This window comes from Heloderma suspectum, chromosome 14 (assembly GCF_057233095.1).
Source record: "Heloderma suspectum isolate Gila_16-S chromosome 14, 16-S_ref, whole genome shotgun sequence".
In the NCBI taxonomy this organism is placed as follows: Eukaryota; Metazoa; Chordata; class Lepidosauria; order Squamata; family Helodermatidae; genus Heloderma; species Heloderma suspectum.
In genome coordinates this window covers 24,062,618-24,077,968 of record NC_139471.1, presented here as the reverse complement: position 1 = coordinate 24,077,968, position 15,351 = coordinate 24,062,618, and the positions used below count along the sequence as shown (strand labels likewise).

Here is a 15,351-nt window from a genome sequence, read left to right as displayed (position 1 = left end):
CCTGGTTTGTGTGTGGGGGGGATGTGGAACAAAAAGGGGGGTTGCTATGGGATAATGGGGGAGGGGAAATTGTACAGGAAAATAGGGGGAAGAATAGAGCCCATTCTGAGGAGGTGGGGGCGGGAAAATGTTCTGGAGGGATTTAATCAGAGGCTGGACAGCCACCTCGCAGGGATGCTGTAGCTACATCCTGCAGTGTAGAGCCTGAATTGAGTAGGGGGTGGGGGGTGGGCAATATGATCTCCGAGGCACCCTCCAACTATGATTCTAATTATCGGTGCCTCATCTGAGGCATTACTCACATTCATGATGTTCAGCTTGGGCAGGAGGCTGCAGTCGGCGAGGGTCAACTGGTCCCCATCCAGGTACCGCCTCCGGGAGACCGTGAGCTGGGGGTCCCGCACCAGCTCATACTCCAGGGGGGTGTTCAAGTAGCGGTCCAGTTTCAGGAGGGCTTTGAGGAGATTCTTTTGCAGGACTGGAAGAGAAACCCAGGGAGATGTCGCTCTCCGTGCAGACTCGGAGGCCTGGTTGGGAGGCTCCATGAGCAATGGCTAACCAGTTCCAGCTCCGCCCCCCCCCCCACTGCTCTGGCCCCCAAAGGAAGCGCCACGTCCAGACAGCATCTGCCTCAGATGCAGCCTCATCATGCCCTTCGTCATTTCATTGCACGCCATCTGGAAAAGGCTCTTCTCCTTCATGGCGGGGCTTCTGTGCTCAACTGAAATCTGTTAAATGCCTGGATAAATAAATGGATTGTTGGCTGGAGCCCAAAGGGTAGCAACATTGGTGCCAGGCGAACCTCTTTGGGAGGGCATTCCAGAACTTGGGTGCCACTGCCGAGAAGGCCCCATTCCCTGTGGGCTGTAGGCATTCATCCAATAGAGGAGGACGTGGAGAAGAACCTCAGCAGATGATCTCACAGAAGCCATCCCTAACCTGGCATTTGGGCAGATGTCTTGGACTTCAACTCCCATCAGCCCCAGCCAGCACAGTCAAAGTTCAGGAATGCTGGGAGCTGCAGTCCAAGATAGCTGAGGGCACCTGGTTGGGGAACACGGTCCTAGGCGGTGTGAGTTTTCCTAGCCTCTGACCCACATGTGTCGCCGCCCCCCCACATCCTGCTGCCGCCACGCCTGACCTTCATCCTGAGCAGGAACGGGATTCTTGACATAAGCGGAGAACCGGTGGAACACGTCATTTCCAGCCAGGCTGGACTCTTTATACCTGGGCACCAGGCTTGGGAAGCTGCGGGGAAAGGACAGAGGGAGGCTGCAGTGTAGCAGCTAAGAGACTGAGGAAGCCCCTCTGTGCCCCTCCGGCCGCCGTGGTCCCACTCAGCAGCAGGGATGTTTGAGAGTTCCACTTTGGGGGTGAAATCTCGACAGATGTTACTGGCCCGGTCCTGGCAGATTTTGTTCCACTCCCCCGCCACTGGTGTTGACTTCATCTGTGGCGAGTCGATCCAATATGCGGATCTGGGATTTTTTTTAATGACGGCAGCAATTTGTGCAGATGGGAGTGTGTGTGTGTGTGTGTGTGTGTGTGTGTGTTTCCCCTTCAGGTCTTTAAATTTGCACAAATGGGGTGGAAAAATTTTTTATTTTTATTTTTTATCAGGGGTCTTGCACAAATCCATTTGTCCGGCCACTATGTAGCCCCATAGAGGCATATTCCCATCATCAATATCCTTGTCAGATTCATTCTCGCCATACAATACTTCCTCCCTGCAGAACCATATTCCCTACTTGTCAGTTTCATCCTCCACTTCTCTGCTTCCTGAGCAAAGCGTGTGCGTAATCCACAAATTCTTTGACAAGAATCGAATATGGTTCTGCTTAGCTACATAGCAGACAGGCAGACTTGCACAAGTGAGCACTTGCACAAGACCCCAATTTTTTAAAAAAAAATACAACCCCATCTGCCCAAATTTAAAGACCTAAAAAGGGGGGGGGGGAATCCCACTTGCACAAATCCTCAAACCCAAAAAATGAAGAACCCCTTGCATTCCATTTGTGCAGATAACAGAAACACCACCACCCCAAATGTGCAAAAAAAATTACAAACATTTCTGGAATTGGGGGGGGGGAAGATTACAGTCTGCTGCCACTTGTCAGAATGGAAACACTGTCAAATCCCATTGGACTTAAACAGAACAGAATTCCCAGCATCACACATGCCTACTCAGTGGCCGTAGGTGAGGCACCTCTCATCTGCAAAATGGCGGTAATAATACCAACCTATTTTTCCACAACAGAGGTTAAATGTGCTGATAATGCTGGATATTATTCTTTGTCTTTTCCTGGCTCCCCTTTAATATCCCCACCAAGATGGATCTGGTTCCATATCCCTTCAAACTAGGGATGTGCAAAACAAGACTCAAGCTGCTTAAGGTTCTCTGAATTCCACTTCAAATTCCAACTCATGTCTGTATCAGATTGTAAACTTGGTCCCCCCCCCTTTTTGCACAAACATTTGTGCAAATGTTCCCAAATGTTTGCATCAATTGTGCATGTTTTTAAAATGAGTGCACTAAAGCGCATTTGTGCACATTTTTCAAACACATTTCCCCCCGCACATTGCACCACAAGCTGCAGATTGCATTGGTGGGTGAGGGACTTACTTTGGAGGTCCCAGGGCCTCCTCCAGGAACTCCTCAATCTTGATGGTGTCTGTTTTGGGTTCTCCATCATACAACAGCACAGGCAGCTGTGCTCCTGGGGCAAAATCCTTCAGCACATCCAGGGACCTGCAACTCGGGAAACAGACCGGGGGCAAAGAGTCTTGGTGACTGATCCTTTGCTGGTACCACAGCTGCACTTTTGGGGTGCTCAGCCCCAGAAAAAAAAGAGGAATGCATCTGTTCCAGTGATGAATGGAAGATTTATATAATGCATCCATGCCAGACTGAAATTTTCTGGAAGAAACTGGGATGAGGACAATTTAGGAAAGATTCTGACCAAATTCCAAAATCGAGGTAACACCTTTAATTCAAGGCCTCCATCTGACTGATGTTCCTGGCTACTTTGCAACATGTTGTCATCCTATCATATCCTGAAGACTCAGAGGAGGTTGTACCCTGACATTTCATTTAAAAGGAAAAGAGATCTAACATATAAAACTAGGGCACTTCAGGGAAAAACTCGACAGGGATTAATTCAATATGCACAGAATACCCTGGCTGGTGCAGCCTTTACCCCAGAGTGTGTCTCACCTCTTGGTATCCACGGTGGTCAGAGTAAAGGGGACTCCTTTGAGGAGCAGAATCATGAAGAGGCGCTGACAGAAAGGGCAGTGCCCAATGGTCTCTCCATCATCACTTGCCTTAAGAAACAGAGAAGAGGTTTGCAGAAGGTGCTCACTTCTAATAACAGTCCTGAAATACGAGATGTAAGCAACATCTTGGGCCACAGGTTCAAGCAGTTTGAAAACAGTCATTCCCTCCTCCCAAGGAACTGTCATTCTGTGAAAGGGGGATGTGGGAACTCCAACAGAATTCTAAGTACTCTTAACAAACTTCCTGGGATTCTCTGCAGGGAGGGAGAGCCATGAGAGCTAACCTGGTATGAAAGCAATAATATGTTTGCAGTGCTGACACAGCCTTTAGGCCAGGGCTGGCTAACTAGTGGCCCTCCGGATGTTTTGGCCTACAACTCCCATCAGCCCTAGCCAGCATAGCCAAAAGTGAGGAATCATGGGAGTTGTAGGCCAAAACATCTGGAGGGCTGCATGCTGCCCGCCCTTGTTTGAAACATCGTCCTCTCTCATAAAAACTCTTACGGATTTGAATTTTGTCTTAGGTCAAGTTTCAGAGGTAACTCTTTTCACACCTGGTATGTAAGTTAATTCAGTATTTCCTTGGGTGTAACAGGGGTGTTTCCTTAGAGCAGATTTTGTTGTCATTTCTCTTCTTCCTCATCACCTCCACCTCAGTCTTGCACTCATTTCCTTATCTGTGAATTTTAAATCACTTTGATGACACAGTGTGCTTGGTATGCATCAGTTCACCTGTGCCAAAAGTGCACCATTTGCTCACTGTTTGGCATTATGGGTATCTCCCACATTGGCTCCCTTGAGAGTTGCATTAGTATGGATGCATTTGGTTTGGCTTTATTTATTTATTGCAGAACTGAAGAAACTGAATCTGAGCATTGCACCCCAATGTTCCATGTCCGGATGAGAGAGACTTGTTCTACCAGAGATGCTGGCTGAGGCTGGAGCCTAGTGGGGCTTCATCTGGGGAAAACCGGTTTGGGCGAGGTCTTTTTGTGAGCACATCAGAGAGTGGCGGGGGGGGGGAGGCTTGCGCTCAGTTCAGCATGCGCACGGGTGTTTGCTGTCTTCTTGGTGCAAGCACACCCGAGGCCTAGGCTGATCTCAAAAATCTCACTCCAAATCAAAAAAAGAGGCAGCTTCATGTAATGGAGATGAAGAACATTTCTGTTCAAACTGGCAGAATTACTATAATTATTGCTATTCCTCTGGGCAGGGTGGTGGGGGGAGAGAGAGAATGCTTACAATTTACTCAGCACTTCACAGGAAATTGAAACAAAAATTACCCCAGCCCAGTCTAAGGGTTCACAATCACAATCAGACCCAGTGGAAATGGGGGAGACAGGGGACAAGGAGAAAAGGAAATTAGAATGTGCAAAAGCAAATTATAGACACACAGACACATGCCTTCCTCAAAGGGTACCATCAAAATTGCAACTCGAGGGCTGTCATTTTACTTTAGCAATACAAGTAAAGGCAGAGAGGGGTATTTAGGAGAGGGAAAACAAGGTGGGAAGAAGCAAGAAATGCCTTCAAGGGGATAAAAGGAAGAGCTTGAGGTGGACAGGCTTAAGTTGTTCAAAGGCCTCCACATGACCTGGCTGTGGGAATGAGCTGCTGCAGATCAAACACCACAGACCAAACGTCCCCTTTGCCAATAACACCTCCAATGTGACGCATGATTCTGTTTCACGTGTTGGGCTGCAGGAGGTGATGGCGTGATGCACTTGCAGGCAGGCATCACCAAGAACGGAAATGCAGTGCTAGTGATCATAGAATCATAGAATCATAGAATAGTAGGGTTGGAAGGGGCCTACAAGGCCATCGAGTCCAACCCCCTGCTCAATGCAGGAATCCAAGTCAGAGCATCCCTGACAAATGGCTGTCCAGCCTCATCTTAAAGGCCTCCAGTGTGGGAGAGCCCACCACCTCCCCAGGTAATTGGTTCCATTGTCGTATTGCTCTTACAGTCAGGAAGTTTTTCCTGATGTTCAGCCGGAATCTGGCTTCCTGTAACTTGAGCCCATTATTCCGTGTCCTGCACTCTGGGATGATCAAGAAGAGATCCCGGCCTTCCTCTCTGTGACAACCTTTCAAGTACTTGAGCGCTATCATATCTCCCCTCAGTCTTCTCTTCTCAAGGCTAAACATGCCCAGTTCTTTCAGTCTCTCTTCATAGGGCTTTGTTTCCAGTCCCCTGATCATCTTTGTTGCCCTCCTTTGAACCCTCTCCAGCTTGTCTGCATCCTTTTTAAAGTGTGGTGCCCAGAACTGGACACAGTACTCCAGATGAGGCCTAACCAGTGCTGAGTAGAGGGGAACTAGTACTTCCCGGGATTTGGAAGCGATGCTTCTATTAATGCAGCCCAAAATAGCATTTGCCTTTTTTGCAGCCACATCACATTGTTGGCTCATATTCAGCTTGTGATCGACGACAATTCCAAGATCCTTCTCGCTTGTAGTGTGGTTGAGCCACGTATCCCCCATCTTGTAACTGTGCATTTGGTTTCTTTTTCCTAGGTGCAGAACTTGGCATTTGTCCCTATTAAATGCCATTCTGTTGTTTTCTGCCCAGCACTCCAGTCTATCCAGATCACTTTGAATTTTGTTTCTGTCTTCCAAAGTATTAGCTATCCCTCCCAATTTTGTGTCATCTGCAAATTTGATCAGCATTCCCTGCACCTCCTCTTCCAAGTCATTAATAAAAATGTGGAAGAGCTCTGGGCCCAGGACTGAGCCCTGCGGTACCCCACTCGTTACCTCTCCCCAGCTTGAGAAGGTCCCATTGATAAGCACTCTTTGAGTCCGATTCTGTAGCCAACTGTGGATCCACCGGATCGTTGTTTCCTCTAGCCCACTTCGAGCAAGTTTGCGCATCAGGATATCATGGGGCACTTTGTCGAAAGCTTTGCTGAAGTCGAGGTATATGATGTCTACAGCATTCCCACGGTCTACAAGGGAGGTGACTTGATCAAAAAATGAGATCAGATTTGTCTGGCAGGACTTGTTTTTGACAAATCCATGTTGGCTTCGAGTAATCACGGCATTGTTGTCAAGGTGCTTCCAGATGGATTGCTTTATGATCTGCTCCAGAATTTTCCCAGGGATTGATGTCAGACTGACTGGTCTGTAGTTCCCAGGTTCCTCCTTTTTACCCTTTTTGAAGATAGGGACAACGTTAGCCCTCCTCCAGTCATCTGGCACTTCCCCGGTCCTCCATGATTTCTCAAAGAGAATAGACAGCGGTTCTGAGAGTTCTTCTGCCAGTTCCTTTATGACTCTAGGATGCAGTTCATCTGGCCCTGGAGATTTGAACTCATTCAAAGTAATGAGGTGTTCCTTGACCATATGCCTGTCGATCTCAAGCTGCAATCCTGCCCCTTCAGCCTGTACTTCGCCTTTGCCAGGGGGGTCATAGACCCTCTTTTGGGAGAAGACTGAGCCAAAGTAGGAATTGAGCACCTCTGCCTTTTCTTTGTCATCTGTTATCATTTTGCCATCCTTATTTAATAGCTGAACCACCATTTCTTTCCTCTGCCTTTTACTATGCACGTAGCTGAAGAAAGCCTTTTTGTTGTTTTTAGCATCCCTCGCTAACCTCACCTCGTTCTCCGCTTTAGCCTTCCTGACGCCATCCCTGCAATTCTGTGCTACCTGCCTGTACTCTTCCTTTGTTACTTGGCCTTCTTTCCACTTCCTATATGTGTCCTTTTTTGTTTTCAGGTCATCCCTAAGCTTTTTGTGAAGCCACATTGGCTTCTTCTGTTGTCTTCCACCTTTTCTTCTTGTTGGAATTGTTTGTGATTGTGCCTTGAGAATTTCATTTTTTAAAAGTTCCCACCCATCTTGGACTCCTTTTCTCGCTAGCATTGTTTGCCATGGGACCTTACTGATCATTGTTCTGAGTTTATTAAAATCAGCTTTCCTAAAATCCAGGGTACGCGTTTGAGTACACTCGGCTTTTGCTTCCCTTAGAACCAAGAACTCAAGTACAACATGGTCACTTTCCCCCAGAGTTCCTGTAACTGCTACTTTATCCACTAAGTCATCTCTGTTGGTTAGGATCAAGTCAAGGATAGCCGATCCTCTAGTTCCTTCCTCTACTTTCTGTAGGAGGAAGTTATCCGCCACACAAGTCAGGAATTTCCTGGAGGGGCCATGTTTTGCAGAATTTGTCTCCCAACAAATATCGGGGAAATTGAAGTCCCCCATTACTACTACATCATGCTTCCTTAAAACATTGGCTATTTGCTTTTCAAAAGTTTCATCCTTGTCTTCTCCTTGATTGGGTGGCCGGTAGTAGACTCCGACCACCAGGTTCCTTTTATTCTTTGCTCCATTTATTTCAACCCAGATGCTCTCGATGGGGCTACCAAGCTCCTCCTCCTGTATTTCTGTGCAGAGATATGTATTTTTCACATACAGTGCAACCCCGCCTCCCTTTCTGTTCCTCCTGTTCTTTTTGAACAAGTTATATCCTTCAACTGCTGTATTCCAGTCATGAGAGTCATCCCACCAAGTCTCAGTTATACCTATCAAGTCATAATTTCCCTCCTGTATTAAGAGTTCAAGTTCGTTCTGTTTGTTTCCCATACTCTGGGCATTAGTATATAGACATCGAAGACCATGTGCTTCATAGTCTGGCTTTCTTCCTACCTGTGTCTGAAGACTATTATTGGGCGCTATCAGCGCTGTTCTCTCTATTGCAGTGCATGCGCCTACGTCCATTGTTACCCCCAACATTACATCTCCCTTCCCCGTAGGATTCAGTTTAAAGCCCTCCTGATGAAGTTCTTCATGCTGTGGCCAAACACATTCTTCCCAGACTTTGTGAGGTGCAACCCATCCCTAGCCAACAGCCCATCTTCCAGGAAGTGTAGCCCGTGGTCCCAGAATCCAAATCTCTCTCGTCGGCACCACCTTCGTAGCCAGTCATTCACCTGGAGTATTTTTCGTTCCCTTTCTATCCCTCTTCTAACTACTGGAAGGATGGATGAGAAAACTATCTGGGCCCCAAAGTTCTTGAGTTTCCTTCCCAAAGCTTCAAAGTCTGACGTGATCTCTTCGTAGCTCCGCTTGGCGCTATCATTTGTTCCCACATGGATGAGAAGAAAGGGATACCTGTCAGTGGGCTTTATGAGTGCAGGCAACCTTTCAGTCACGTCTCTAATCTGTCCTCCCGGGAGACAACATACCTGGTGAGTCCACGGGTCTTCGCGATTGATGTCTTTCAATCCTACAGCATTGTATCTGAGGGTGCTTTGGAGCACACACAGAGTGCTTTTCACTTCCTAGCAAGTGCTTCCAAATCAGGATGGTTCAGCCAGAGCACTTCTTTATATGAGAAATCAAGCACTGCCCTTTCAGCGGAAGGTTACATGAAGAAATGGACAGTATATGGGGGAATTATAAACACATACACACACCCAAAATCAAAAATCACCGTTGGACAATTTATGGTGCACTCTGTCTCTATTGAAAACCTACAAGAATTTCACCGTGGTGGCCGTGCCGGGTCAGAAACCACTTGGGGATCATCCTGTCTCAAAGCTGGTCAGCAATTTGTTGTTGTTGTTTGGTCGTTCAGTCATGTCCAACTCTCCGTGACCCCATGGACCATAGCATGCCAGGCCTTCCTGTCCTGCGCTCTCTCCCGGAGCGTGCTCAAGTCCATATTCATTGCATTGGTGATGCTATCTAGCCATCTCATCCTCTGCCGTCCCCTTCTCCTTTTGCCTTCAGTCTTTCCCAGCATCAGGGTCTTTTCCAGAGAGTTTTCTCTTCACATTAGGTGGCCAAAATATTTAAGCTTCAGCTTCAGTATCTGTACTTCCAATGAGCACTCAGGGTTGATTTCCTTTAGGATGGACTGATTTGACCTCCTTGCAGTCCAGGGGACTCGTAAGATCTTCTCCAGCACCACAGTTCAAACACATCAATTCTTTGGGGCTCAGCCTTCCTTATAGTCCAGCTCTCACAGCCATACATTACTACTGGGAAAACCATAGCTTTGATTAGACGGACCTTTGTCAGCAAGGTGATGTCTCTGCTTCTTACTATGCTGTCTAGGTTTGCCATAGCTTTCCTCCCAAGGAGCAAGCGTCTTTTAATTTCATGGCTACAGTCACCGTCTGTGGTGATCTTGGAGCCCAAGAAAATAAAATCTGTCACTGCTTCCATTTCTTCCCCTTCTGACTTACGCAAGCCCCTTCACCACAACAAGGCAGTGATCCATGTCAGACTTTACAATACCATAAAATGCTCTCTGGTTCCTGCTGCAACAGACCAACACAGCGACTCTTCCGGAATTTGAGAAGCCACAATGGATCCCTTCACAAGAACAACCCTGGACAGTTGTTGTTGTTGTTGTTGTTGTTTTAGAAATCAGTTAAGTTTTGGAGGAATGAACAGAGATGGAGATCTGGAGGAAGGAACAGACTTCCTTCATGGATCACTGCCTTGTTGTGGCGAAGGGTCTTGTGTAACTCAGTGAAGCCATAAGCTATGCCATGCAGAGCCACCCAAGATGGACAGGTCATGGCGGAGAGTTCTGACAAAATGTGGTCCACTGGAGAAGGAAATGGCAACCCACTCCAGTATTCTTGCCAAGAAAACCCCATGGAATGTATCACAAGGCTAAAAGAGATGACGCCGGAAGATGAGCCCCTCATCTCTGATCGGAAGGTATCCAATATACTACTGGGGAAGGGCAGAGGGAATTTCCAAGTAATGCCAGAAAGAGTGAAGCGGCTGGGCTAAAGCCGAAAGGACACTCCGCTGTGGATGTGTCTGATGGTGAAAAGAAAGTCCGATGCTGTAAAGAACAATATTGTCTAGGAACCTGGAATGTAAGATTAATGAATCAAGGTAAGCTGGAGGTGGTCAAACATGAGATGGCAAGATTGAACATCGACATCTTGGGAATCAGCAAACTAAAATGGACAAGCATGGGCGAATTTAATTCAGGTGACCATTATATCTACTACTGTGGGCAAGAATCCCTTAGAAGAAATGGAGTAGCACTCATAGTCAACAAAAGGGTGGGAAAAGCAGGACTGGGGTACAATCTCAAAAACGATAGAATGATCTCAGTACGAATCCAAGGCAAACCATTCAACATCACAGTAATTCAAGTCTATGCCCCAACCACTGAGGCCGAAGAAGCTGAGGCTGATCGGTTCTATGAAGACCTACAACACCTTCTAGAACTAACACCAAAAAAAGATGTCCTTTTCATCATAGGGGATTGGAATGCTAAAGTAGGAAGTCAAGAAATCACCGGGATAACAAGCAAGCATGGCCTTGGTGTACAAAATGAAGCAGGAAATAATAGAATTTAGCCTATTCTAAAGGCTAATAGAGTTTTGCCAAGAGAACACGCTGATCATAGCAAACACTCTTTTCCAACAGCACAAGAAGCGACTCTACACATGGACATCACCAGATGGTCAATATCGAAATCAGATTCATTATGTCCTTTGCAACCAAAGATGGAGAAGCTCTATACAGTCAGTAAGAACAGGACCTGGAGCTGACTGTGGCTCAGATCATGAGCTTCTTATCGCAAAATTTCGACTTAAATTGAAGAACATAGGGAAAACCACTGAACCATTCAGGTATGACCTAAATCATATCCCTTATGAATACACAGTGGAGGTGAGGAATAGATTTAAGGGATTAGACCTGATAGACAGAGTGCCTGAGGAACTATGGACGGAGGTCCGTAACATTGTTCAGGAGGCAGCAACTCAATCCATCCCAAAGAAAAAGAAATGCAAGAAAGCCAAGTGGCTGTCTGATGAGGCTTTACAAGTAGCTGAGGGAAGAAGGGAAGCAAAAAGCAAGGGAGAAAGGGGAAGATATATGCAACTGAATGCAGAGTTCCAGAGAATAGCCAGGAGAGACAAAAAGGCCTTCTTAAATGAACAATGCAAAGGAATCGAGGAAAACAATAGAATGGGTAAGACTAGAGATCTCTTCAAGAAAATCGGAGATCTCAAGGGAGCGTTTTGTGCAAAGATGGGCATGATAAAGGACAAAGAAGACAGGGACCTAACAGAAGCAGATGAGATTAAGAAGAGGTGGAAAGAATACACAGAAGAACTATACAGGAAAGATCTGAATGTCCCTGATAGCCGTGATAGTGCAGTCACTGAACTTGAGCTGGACATCCTAGAGAGTGAAGTCAAGTGGGCCTTAGGAAGCATTAGTAACAACAAAGTTAGCGGAGATGACAGTATTCCAGCTGAGCTGTTTAAGATCCTAAAAGATGATGCTGTTAAAGTGCTGCACTCAATATGCCAACAAATTTGAAACTGTCAACAGTGGCACAAGACTGGAAAAGGTCAGTTTACATTCCAATTCCAAAGAAGGGCAATGCCAAAGAGTGTTCAAACTACCGTACAATTGCGCTCATTTCACATGCCAGCAAGGTGATGCTCAAAATCCTACAAGCTAGGCTTCAGCAGCATGTGAACCGAGAACTACCGGAAGTACAAGCTGGGTTTCGAAGAGGCAGAGGAACTAGAGATCAAATCGCCAACATTCGCTGGATCATGGAGAAAGCAAGAGAATTCCAGAAAAACGTCTATTTCTGCTTCATTCACTACACTAAAGCCTTTGATTATGTGGATCACAACAAACTGTTGCAGATTCTGAAAGAGATGGGAGTACCAGACCACCTTACCTGTCTCCGGAGAAACCTGTACGAGGGTCAAGAAGCAACAATAAGAACTGGACATGGAACAACCGATTGGTCCAAAATTGGGAAAGGAGTACGACAAGGCTGTATACTGTCGCCCTGCTTATTTAACTTATATGCAGAGTACATCATGAGAAACGCCAGGTTGGATGAATCACAGGTCGGAATTAAGATTGCTGGGAGAATTATCAACAACCTCAGATACGCAGATGATACCACCCTAATGGCAGAAAGCGAAGAGGATCTAAAGAGCCTCTTGTTGAGGGTGAAAGAGTGCAAAAGCTGATTTGAAACTCAACATTAAAACAATGAAGATCATGGCATCTGGCCCCATCACTTCCTGGCATATAGAAGGGGAAGAAATGGAAGCAGTGCCAGATTTTACTTTCTTGGGCTCCAAGATCACCACAGACAGTGACTGTGGCCATGAAATTAAAAGACGCTTGCTCCTGGGGAGGAAAGCTAAGGCAAACCTAGACAGCATAGTAAGAAGCAGAGACATCACCTTGCCAACAAAGGTTCATATAATCAAAGCTATGGTTTCCCCAGTAGCAACATATGGCTGTGAGAGCTGGACTATGCGGAAGGCTGAGCGCCAAAGAATTTATTCTTTCAAACTGTGGTGCTGGAGAAGACTCTTACGAGTCCTCTGGACTACAAGAAGGTCAAATCAGTCCATCCTAAAGGAAATCAACCCTGACTGTTCACTGGAAGGACAGATACTGAAGCTGAAGCTCAAATATTTTGGCCACCTTATGCGAAGAGAAAACTCCCTGGAAAAGACCCTGATGCTGGGAAAGATTGAAGGCAACAGGAGAAGGGGACGGCAGAGGATGAGATGGCTAGATAGCATCACCAATGCAATGAATATGGACTTGAGCACGCTCCGGGAGAAAGCGGAGGACAAGAAGGCCTGGCGTGCTATGGTCCATGGGGTCACGAAGAGTCGGACACAACTGAACGACTGAACAAAAAGTCTGACAGCTTGAGTGTGGCATCAGCTTCCGTGATGCCCACAAGAGCCAGTGCCACTATGATACAATTGTCTTTTAAGATGCTGACAGCCCCTTTGCTGTCAGTTCTTGGTCTCTTTCCCTCCTTCCTCTAAAAAATGCATTTTGCTGTGAGTTTCGTTGTTTGATTACACATGGCCATGATACCAGGTAGGGATGTTGCTAGGCATTTTAAAGTTTTGGGGCCTAGACCCACTGGGCACAAATCTGCATATGCTAATTTATATCTATATATGCACATTTAGAACTAATTACAAGGATGCATTCAAATTTCACAGGAGATCAACCCAACCCATTAATTTCTCATCCAAGTGATCTCCAATAAAATAAATTCTTCAATTAATTTGCAACTTCACCCAGATAGTACCAAGCCAATGGGAAAAGGCTCCCCCCCTTAGTTTAATTGTCATGCAGGGTAAGATTTTGGGGGGTGTAGGGTTGCAGCATGTGGGAAAAGGCAAGTGAACCCTCCCCTTCCCAGATGCAATCCCCACTGGAGTCGTACATTTTATTTCCATCATTCCAAGGTGTGCCATTATGCATTATTATCTCTGCATTGCAGACGGGAGTCTGAGAACGAGTAGTTTGCATAGGCCAGCTAGTGCATTCAGACTAGCTAATGGTGAGGTTTGAATGGGGGAATTTGTAGCTCGTGGTCTTAGCCACCAGGCTACACCAGTTCTTCAATTAATTATGACACAATTAATAAGGGCTCAATCCTATGCACATTTAGACAGAAAAATGCCATACAACTCCCAGCATTCCCCAGCCACCCATGCTGGAGAGGGAATGCTGGGAGTTGTAGGACTTTTTCTGTCTAAACATGTGTAGGATTGTGCCTTAACAGCCCTCCCTCAGGAGCTGATTTCTAAGGACAGCAAGACCCGAGAATGCAGGTCGGTTCTTTTCCCGTTACCCCAGATTGTGACGGGGGCCACAGTGCAGCACACAAAGCACACTCTGCACATACTCAGAGGCTCTTTGTCACGACATCACATATTCCAAGGCTGAGACTGAAAACTGGTTCTGGGATAAGCACAGTGAGGTGAGGCTCAGAACAAGCCTTGCCTTCCTCCTCTGGCAGGAAAGAGGGAGCCCAGATAGAAGCTCAGCCATGGTCCCTTTTATACTTGGATGGTGGATACAGGGCCAGCTTTGCTTTTACCCGGGTCATTCCCGGATGTTTTGTAAACATGCTTGGGGGGGTGGGCTTTCCTGAGCACACCACATCCCTGGCCTGCATGCTCTTTTTCAGCCAATGCGTCATGGATGTGCAGAACTCAGAGCGACCTACTCCGAGCACTTTTAAAAAGGACGGGACATAGACTGGGAGGGTAGACTTATCAAGCTGCTGCTGCCAACAGAGCCTCCATCTTCAGAGTCACTCTGCCTCCCAATACCATATGCCAGAGACAGGCAACAGGGGAAAAACTCTCAGTCGCATGCCCTGCTTGCTGGCTTCCTAGCCTCTGCTGGAGACAGGGAGCTGGGCTGGAGAGATGGACCCTTAATAAAAGCCTTGCTGGATGAGGCTGTCTGCAAACCACGGTCATTGCAATGCCACGCTCTCTGCCACTGGGTTTGCTTGCTTGCTTGCTTTATATCCTGCCTTTCCACCCAAAGATGGCACTCAAAGCAGCAACAATAAGACCAAGATTAAAAGGAAAACGTAATTAAAACAATCATGAGAACAAATACATTAAAAGCACAATTAAAAACACACCGCAAAAAAAAAAAATTGCCAGCCCGCCCGCCCAGTTTTTTTCAAAGCCCCACCAGCAGCAGCCAACGCTGGCACTGCTCTGCTGCCCACAGCTCTGGGCCTCTCCCCCCCCCCCACCATCAGGTCTCACCTTGACAAACAACTGGAGTTTGGAGTTGTCCGCCATCTTTGCTAACGTCCAGGCAGAAAAACAGGCAGTTCTCTGGCACCTCCGTTCTGATCGGTTTTATACACTGGACACACCCTTCACAGAGCTTCACCAACAGCATTCCTCCTCTCCTCACCCTGTTTCTGCAGCTACCCAGTCAGAGGAACTCCCTCGCTCCTGCTATGACAGCAACAGCCAGACTGATGAAGAATTCTGTGTCACCCCGACAAGAGATATCCGTATTGCTCTGAGAAGAGGTACGAAGCTGTGCTGCCTTTCTCCCGTCCCCCTCTGCCAGCACCCAAGTGTCCGCAATGTCAGAGTGTGCACAAACATCCCAACTTGCAAAGGGGGAAGGGATGTTTCTGCAACATTTTAATTTTTGTGAACCGCCCAGAGAGCTTCGGCTATTGGGCGGTATAGAAATTAAATAAATTAATTAAATAAATAAATAAATAAATAAATAAATAAATAAAATAAACATTTGCTTGGC

At 46.7% G+C, this 15,351-nt stretch overlaps 2 protein-coding genes across 2 annotated transcripts in view; one reads left to right on the top strand and one right to left on the bottom strand.

Annotated features, from left to right (window-relative positions):
* Positions 1 to 3,438, bottom strand: part of CLIC3 (CLIC family member 3) — a 5,495-nt gene extending 2,057 nt beyond the window's left edge. The window contains exons 1-4 of the mRNA XM_084821281.1: positions 3,215 to 3,438; positions 2,624 to 2,749; positions 1,142 to 1,248; positions 303 to 478 (exon numbers count right to left, since the gene is read on the bottom strand). Of these exons, the coding sequence (XP_084677407.1) occupies positions 303 to 478; positions 1,142 to 1,248; positions 2,624 to 2,749; positions 3,215 to 3,438 (633 nt within the window). The remainder of the gene's footprint in view (positions 1 to 302; positions 479 to 1,141; positions 1,249 to 2,623; positions 2,750 to 3,214) is intronic.
* The window catches only part of PAXX (PAXX non-homologous end joining factor), a 25,349-nt gene extending 9,998 nt beyond the window's left edge, over positions 1 to 15,351 (top strand). Inside the window, exons 7-8 of the mRNA XM_084820751.1 lie at positions 4,128 to 4,255; positions 15,008 to 15,351. Coding sequence (XP_084676877.1) covers positions 4,128 to 4,212 — 85 coding nt within the window. The 3' untranslated portion in view covers positions 4,213 to 4,255; positions 15,008 to 15,351. The remainder of the gene's footprint in view (positions 1 to 4,127; positions 4,256 to 15,007) is intronic.